The 8,484-nt window shown below is 33.1% G+C and overlaps 1 protein-coding gene and 1 pseudogene across 1 annotated transcript; both read right to left on the bottom strand.

Annotated features, from left to right (window-relative positions):
* Positions 1-1,826: 1,826 nt before the first annotated feature.
* Positions 1,827-4,430, bottom strand: LOC139853777 (uncharacterized; annotated as a pseudogene).
* A 1,084-nt stretch (positions 4,431-5,514) lies between these two features.
* Positions 5,515-8,116, bottom strand: LOC139853154 (uncharacterized). The gene is made up of 9 exons (XM_071842531.1): positions 7,724-8,116; positions 7,467-7,653; positions 7,214-7,347; positions 6,851-6,963; positions 6,522-6,759; positions 6,277-6,432; positions 6,109-6,188; positions 5,908-5,957; positions 5,515-5,636 (listed from the first exon to the last, which is right to left on the bottom strand). The coding sequence occupies exons 1-9, from the start codon at positions 8,114-8,116 to the stop codon at positions 5,515-5,517; spliced, it is 1,473 nt and encodes a 490-aa protein (XP_071698632.1).
* Between the last annotated feature and the right edge of the window lie 368 nt (positions 8,117-8,484).

The following is an 8,484-nucleotide window of genomic DNA, read 5'->3' as shown; positions in this document are numbered from 1 at the left end:
TTTCTGCTCAACTCATCACACTCTTCTTATTCTGTAATCTATATTTATATTTATAATTTTAATTTTAATTTTAATTTTAATTTTAATTTTAATTTTAATTTTAAGTTTAATAATAATAAAGTATATTCGAGGGTGTTTTAATTCGGGTTTCAAACCGTTTTAAGCTAAGGAAATATTGGGTATTGTTCGGAGTATTGTTCGTGAATCCAAGACCAACCATACAGTCATCCACTATCTTTACGTCTACGTAATTTGCCTACAATATTGAACCTCAATATTGAACCGTGAGTTTATAGTCTCCCTTTTTAAATACTTTAAATATTTTTGGGCTGAGAATACATGCAATTTATTTTAAACGCAATAAGACACAAGTACATACTAAATTCTACACCGAGTTAAACCGAAAATCCCTTAGCTTTGGTAACTAGTAGCTGCCAGTACATAGGATATGGACTGGTGGGCGCGAATAATTTTATATGGATCCATAGGGCTTGACATCCCCGTCCGAGCTAGAGCGCTAGGCTTTTAACGGACGTATGTTATTTGAGTTTATGACACGTTGGTTTGCGTGTATTAAAACGAATAGGGTAATTATCATTATAGCGTTAAGTTTAGTTACCAGGGTGCTCTGTTACGTAGAATCTATTGATAAACTTTTGACGAAATCTTGTGGTCTATCTTTATATATATCTATGACTCGAGCAATTAAACCTATTAATCACCAACATTCGTGTTGACTTTTTAGCATGTTTTATTCTCAGGTCCTTAGACTGCTTCCGCTGTGATGTGCTTGTTGCCTGCATGGAGTCTCTCATGCTTTGTATAAAGTTTATTGCATTCTAAATAAAACTACGTTGTGTAATAAATAATTGGACTGTGATGTCAACCTGTAAATTAGAGACTTATGTATTTTGGAGTTTTGCTTATACCTAAGCACTCGCCCACATGATTATGACTTTCTATGTTTAGAAAGTCACGTATTTTAATGAATGCAATATTTTGTCAAAACGTATCATATAGAGGTCAAAACCTCACTGTGGAATCAATGATTAACGTGTCGCGTCAATAGCGATTTTGACGGGTCGTTACAACAATTTACACCTCTAAGAGTCTAGACTTGGTACTTATACTTGTGACCGCTGGCCGGAAATAAGTATAAACACCCTGCAAATCTAAATTCTGTTACACCATGATTACTAACAAGTATTATCAAAAAAAAAATTGAACGGCGATTTTTTGGCATCAGTAGATCATTTATATCAACGACCCTCATCATCTGCACGTAACACGCACGTTCGGGTGGAAACCCGAACCCGATCGACGGTACCCGGGAACACATCCATTCGGGCAGTGGTCCGGGTAGAGGTCAGTGAACGAATTCGGTAAAACCTCCCTATAGGATCAATATATACCGCCATTATTGGTGTTCAATTGGTTTAAAGAAAATCATGTCATCCCTAAGGATCGAACCCATTACCTCTCTCTATCACATGACACAAAGTACATGGAGGAACTGTTGGGCTATGCCCGCAAGTTCTACTAACAAGTATTTAGTAGCACTTTACTTTTCACAATTCTACCGATAATGTTTAAGTTTCATTGTGATTTTTTGGTTGGAACAACAATTTTGTAATCCTGTTACAATGTGTTTACTGAGTCAATTGTGAGTTACTTTGACTAGTTAACTTTTATTTTATGTTAAGAAGTGATAAGTAGAAAAACTTAACTAGCAAATGATTTCTTAAAAGGAAGACAACAAATTGATCTGTCACAAATCTTTGATCAGCAGACATTAGTTTCATGCGTGATCTTATGATTTTGTCGAATTAGCTAGGGACATTATATTTAGAGAGCCACCCTTGTATAGTGTTTATCACCCTCACTCGCTGAGCGATTAGCCAGTCGGGGTCTGTCTCTAATGGAGTGTTAATGTCCCAACAATGATCCCCTGAAAAGAAGGAAATATTATCAAAGATTCATTAACTGAACCAATACGTCCTTATAGACTTATAGTCGGATTTGGTTTAATCAACACTGTTCATGTTCATATCTACACAAATGCTTTGTAACAACGGTTAATTTATTTGTGGCATAACAAATACTAAGCTTGAACATACAGAAATAAATCAAGATTTTATCATGGTATCTAAGCTTGTACATTTATTTACTTCTTTTGATAATAAAAAGTTGCTCTGTTTCTACAATGCAACTTATAGGTTTTTCTTGCATTGTATTCTGAATTCTAAATTGCAATAAATTTATACAGTAATATATAAAGAGTTAAAAAGTTAACCCGTAGTCAAATAAATGTTTACCTTCCTCCGTGTATAAAGCTACAACTGTATCGGATATATTTTGAAGAACTCTGCAAGAACATATAGAAAACATTAGCATTTTGTATAAGTTTTATAAGTACATAAGTTTAATGTTGAATTAAACTTACCCTCCAGAACTATACGGATCACGAAGTCCATTTGTAAATATAATGTTACTTGCAAATTTTGTAGCACAGTTTTTATACCCTAGTCACATTCAATAATCACAAATTTAAAAATGGTTAATACAATAACAACATTTATACATAACATTGTTGTAAGAAAAGATTAGGAACATACATAACCTCCAAACTCGACCGGGATCTAATAGGATCTTGGGGTCACACCGAAAACTTGTTGGCATTCTTTGGTATATTTGTTCAAATCGAAGGGATTTGCTTGAAACATCTATCATTTTCTCCATGTCCCATTGGCATTACCATTACCGTACACGACTTTGTAAAATAAGCTGGTTTGATTGAGTTGGTTACAAATAAGAACTAACTATATATTTGTTGAAATGTTGGGTTTATTATTACGAACCAGCCAATCCCATCCAGAATATTTGTAACGGCTATTGTCGATTTCACGGATGCATCTATTATTTCCCTGATCAAGTGCAACAATACCGGCTATGATCTTGTTAAGAATATATGTTTTTTCACAAGCTCCATCAATAACATTGCAAAAATGTTGTAACTCATTGAGTGTAGGCAGAGGCAGAGACAGGGGATGCATGTGGATGTTTTGCATCCCCCAATTCTTCAAATAAGCGAATTATAGTGTGTTAAAAAATTGTATATTAGTTGTCAATATCTCTAAATAATAAATACAAGCATCCCTTAAATATGATTAACATATGTCATAATTACGATGTATATACGTATATGAAAATTTTATGTTAAAATTTAATTTTTGTGAAATGCATCCTCTATTCGTGAATCCTGGTTTCGACTCTTGAGGGTAGGGTTGTCGTATTGAGCCAAACTTTTGTATACACCCTCTAGAGTGTACTTTAGGCCTTGGGCCGAGTTTAATGGGCTTCATAGAAGTCGATAAATAAAAAACTTAAAATTCCACCGAATAAAATTAAACATGAAAAGTCGAGGATGGCGAAAATTATAAGCATTACAAGCATGTATTGAACATTTGGGAAAGGCTAGAAAGACCATTTAATTGAGCGGCTACTTTATCAATTTCGAACCAAGATTCTCTAATGGTGTTGTAACAACTTGTACTTGTACTCTGTATAAAATGGTTATGTTAGTTAAATAACCAATTTATGTCACTAAGAAATATTATTATTAGTTTTTATGATCATACGTTGAAGTCCTTTAGGACGATGCCATCGTAGCCCGTTTGTGGAGTGAGCCCCAAAAAATACAACCGATATGGCATAAGCTCCATATGCAATGCGTGGATACTTGATGCGAAACCACGAAGCTAGCACTACATCAAACATGAGATTTATAAGCAAACTACTTTGTATAACGCTCAAGAAGCATCTAAAAGATGTTTTTATAAGACTCAATTCCGTCCGAAAATAACTGTGAACCTTATTATTTTAGTTTGTCCCAAAAAATGGTCTCTTATTCAAAATAACAATAAAATTCCAATTATATCCTCTCTATTATTGGAAGATACAATTAAAACATGGCAACTTATTAATAATTTAAGAAATCCTTAACTAAAACTGCTAAATTAAATTAAGGGCAAAATCGACAATCTGCTCATACCTCTTAAATTCAAAAGAAAGTCAAACCAGACAATCTTTTTGAGATGGAGGGAGTAGATATTTTACGTAACTTACTTCCACCATAAGAAGCTCCAATAGTTATAACAGGACAACTTTTGGATGACATGTTCTTCTTAAGATCAACTATTATCTGAGCGTAGTCCGCTAAAGCTTGCTCCGAGGTGAAGTACCCAAGAGTGCTACAGTTTTTGAATGCCTTATCTCTAGATCTAAATGGCATTGAAGTCCCATAATATCGATGAATATATAAATGTGAAACTAAGAAAATGAATAAAATTTGCCTTTATTTTTTCAATCTCTATTTTTTCATCGTTGCAGTTTCTGGGCTGAATCATTGCTATCAAACTATGACTGCCCATAAGATTAGTAGCACAACATCTAATAATCATCACATGGTCTTTCGAGTATAGTGTTTTATATCTCGGGTGGTATAACTCAAAGACTTTTTAACTGCAAAATGTATGTTTTCTAAAGTTTCGATTATTTCAACAATATACACTTCAAGGATTTTTTTTACAATATACACTTCAAGGATTATTTCATCAATTTGCTAGTAAGGTTCATGGGCTTCAATATAAAACAAATTTATTTACTAAATTTTGATATAACATCAAGAACAGGAATCTAACTGTAGCAACAAGGTCTCTAAGAAGATTGAGCTAGTTACATTATTTCCTATTGTATACTCTTCTTTGTCCAATTACAAGTGTTTAAATTATTATTTTGTGTTGTGTTATTATATGTATACTCTTATTTGTCCAATTACAAGTGTTAAAATTATTATTTTGAGTTGTGTTATTTTATGTGTCCGCTTTGTGGTTTAACCAATTAGAAAAGAGTTAAGTTGGTACAGATAAAATTTTTGATTGGTGAAATTTTACTTAAAATTGTGTCCAACTAAAATGGAAACTTTGATCGGGCCAGAGGAATATAACTTAGTTTTGTTAGTAAATTAAGACTCATATAATGATAAATCCTAGGTTTCCTTTAAATTGTGTTATCACATTCTCGAAAGTATTTCAATCATTTAATGTATGGGATCACAATTTCAATAACGAGCTAAACAAGTTAATTAGGATGTATATATGCATGCTTCAATTGCAAGAATATTTATACATTAGATATTGTAAGAAGATCGAGTTAGTTAATACAGACTAACAAATATTATGTAGCACATTACTTTTCACAATTCTACACATATCACATGTTTTAGTTTCATTGTGATTTATGGGTTGAAACTACATATTTGTAATTAATTACAATCTGTTTACTGGGTCAACTGTAAGTTACTTAGACTAGTTAACTTCTTTTTTAAGTTAAAAAGAAATTAGTTTTAAAACTTAACTGAAAAATGATTTCATTAAAAAGCAACAAATTTATCTGTCATAAATCTTCATTAACTGTTGACATAGTTTCATGTGTGATCTTATGAATCCATTCATACTAGCTAGGGACATTATATTTAGAGAGCCACCCTTGTATGGTGTTAATCACGCTCATCCGCTGCTCGGTTAACCAGTCGGGATCTGTCTTTAATGGAGAGGTAATATCCAAGCAATGATGCCCTGAAAGATGAAGGAACAATTTCTCAATATTTATTAACTAAACTGATATGTACATAAAGTTATATTTGGTTTTAGTTTTAGAACATCATAGTTTGTTTATGTAATTTACAACTTTATCCGCACTGTTTATATCTACACAAATGCATTGTAACGACAGTTTATTTGTGGTAGACTAAGCTTGAATATGTGTAATACAGAAGTAATTCAAGAATTAAAAGAGTAATTCAAGAATTAAAAGAGTTAACAGATAGTCAAATAAATGTTTAATTACCTTTCTCTGTGTATAGAGCTACAACTGTATCGGATATATTTTGAAGAACTCTGCAGGATCAATATATAGAAATATTATCATTTATAAGAGTTTTAGTTAGATTTTCTTTTTTTTTAGTTAGATGTACATCAGACAGCCGTTCAAAAAAAAAAAAAAAAAAAAAAAAAAAAATGACATAAGATTATGTTGAGTAAAACTTACCCTCCAGAACTATATGGATCACGAAGTCCATTTGTAAAGATAATGTTACTTGCAAACTTCTTTAGCACAGTTTTTATACCCTAGTCACATTTATTAATCATAAATTTAGAAATGATTAACAGAAACTTTCATACATAAGATTGTTGTAAGAAAAGATTAGGGACATACATAGCCTCCAAACTCGACCGGGATCCAATAAGGTCTTGGTGTCACACCGAAAACTTGTTGGCATTCCTTAATATATTTGTTCAAATCAAAAGGATTTGCTTGATACATCGTATCGTTTTCTCCACGTCCAAATGGCATTACCATTTCCGTACATGACTTTGTAGTATAAGATGGTTTTATTAGGGTGCTTATAAATAAGAACTAACCAACTATGTATTTGTTGAAATGTTGGGTTTAGTACAAACCTGCCAATCCCATCCAGGATATTTGTAACGGCTATCGTTGCCTACTTGGATGCATCTATTGCCCTTAAGCGCAACAACTCCGGCTATGATCTTGTTAAGAATACAAGTCTTTTTTCCAGCTCCGTCAATAACATTGCAAAAATGTTGTAAATAGTTGTCTGTAGGGTTGTCGTATTGAGCCCAATAGCCATATCCACCCTCTAGGCTGTCCTTAAGCTCTTGGGTCGAGTTTAATGGCCTTCACAGAAGTTGATAAAAAAAAGTTAAAAATTAACAGGAAAAAAAATTAAACATAAAATTTCGTGGATGATGAAAATTAGATCCATTACAAGCATGTGTTGAACATTTTGGAAAGGTTAAAAAGACCATCTGGTTGAGTGGCTACTCTGTCAATTTCGAACCAAGATTCTCTTATGGTGTTGTAACAATTCGTACTTGTACTCTGTGCAAAACGGTTATGTTAGTTAAATAACCAATATATGTCACTTTGAATATCAAAAAAGAGAGGATTTTGCTAACGGCAACCTTTGGGGGCATGGTTAACACGTTTTAAGATGTACATGGGGGTTATTAGTCACTCTACTAATGACGGTTATCAAAATGTACAATAAATTAAAATGTGTTAACGGCAACCCCTGGGGCTTTCATTAGCAAAACCCAAAAAGAAATATTATTAGCTTTTTTGATCATACATTGAAGTCTTTTGAGACGATACCATCGTAGCCCGTTTGTGGAGTGAGCCCCAAAAAATACAAGATTGGAGCGGAAACCGCATAAGCTCCGTATGCAATGTGTGGATACTTCATGCGAAACCACGAAGCTAGCACTACATCAAACATGAAATTCGTAGCAAAATACTTCGAATAACGCTCAAGAAGCATCTAAAAGATGCTTCATTTTATACGAATCAATTGATGAAATTTTTTGATATTTTAGAAAACTTACTTCCACCATAAGAAGCTCCAATGGTTATAACAGGACAACTTTGTGCTGACATGTTCTTCTTAAGATCAACAATAATCTGAGCGTAGTCTGCCAAAGCTTGCTCCGAGGTAAAGTACCCAAGAGTGCTAGAGTTTTTGTATGCCTTATCTCTAGATCCAAATGGCATTGAAGTCCCATAGTACCGATGCTACAAATGTATTAATTGTAAGTAGATGCATAAAACGTATACCATACAAATAGCTTACAATTAAACATACCTCTATGTACACCAAAAGAGCTTTGAATCGTGCAGCAAGAAGTGGAGGGAATCCAAGTTCAACATCTGCAATGATGTCAACTTCTTCTCCGGTGTAAACAAAGATTGGGGCGTTCTTACTTGAGCCACCCCAGTATTTACTTATCACGATATAACGATTTTGAAAGGTCATGTGGCTATCTGGCTTAAAATTGAAATGATCCAACGTTTGTGTATAATTATAAACTTTATACCCTAGGGAGTTTAGAGAGCTTTCAGCATTAATTTTAATTGGCTTGAATGATCTATTGATTGCACCTAAAGGGCGTGTTCCAAAACTTTTTCCAAACACATAAGTCATCCCTATTAGCAAGAACATACACAACTTCATGAAAACAAAAGTTAGCCTTGCCATTGTTTATGTAGTTAGACTACTGAGATTTTTGCTATAGTTGTAGTCGACTTAAATAGTTGGAGATTTACGAGGGATAATGTAGATCATAGTCAAAAATGAGGCTTTAACTCATATAATTGTCTAGGTAGATTAGGAAAGAAAACGTAGTGTTTGTATATTTGTATACTAGTAACTTGGTATATTTATATTTGCGGGACAATCTAGTTTATAGAATGACTACATTCTTTGGCAATGCAGTTTTGGGACAAACAACTTAAAACGTAGAATTATATAATTTATGTACCATAATATAATAACATTGCTTTTTTGCTTAATTATGATAACTCTGTTAAGGCCTTAGTTATCTGTCATTTATCAAGTAGACAATA

The sequence above is a fragment of the Rutidosis leptorrhynchoides genome, chromosome 6 (genome assembly GCF_046630445.1).
Source record: "Rutidosis leptorrhynchoides isolate AG116_Rl617_1_P2 chromosome 6, CSIRO_AGI_Rlap_v1, whole genome shotgun sequence".
In the NCBI taxonomy this organism is placed as follows: Eukaryota; Viridiplantae; Streptophyta; class Magnoliopsida; order Asterales; family Asteraceae; genus Rutidosis; species Rutidosis leptorrhynchoides.
This window is presented reverse-complemented; position numbering and strand designations above follow the sequence as displayed.

What these genes read in the sequence shown, in the direction of transcription:
- LOC139853154 (XM_071842531.1), bottom strand. Translation starts at nt 8,116, where the DNA reads ATGGCAAGGCTAACTTTTGTTTTCATGAAGTTGTGTATGTTCTTGCTA. An exon ending in TGGAGCTTCTTATGGTGGAA is followed by an intron (nt 7,348 to 7,466) that starts GTAAGTTTTCTA and finishes TGTTTGATGTAG; the next exon opens with TGCTAGCTTCGTGGTTTCGC. An exon ending in GATCCATATAGTTCTGGAGG is followed by an intron (nt 5,958 to 6,108) that starts GTAAGTTTTACT and finishes TTGATCCTGCAG; the next exon opens with AGTTCTTCAAAATATATCCG.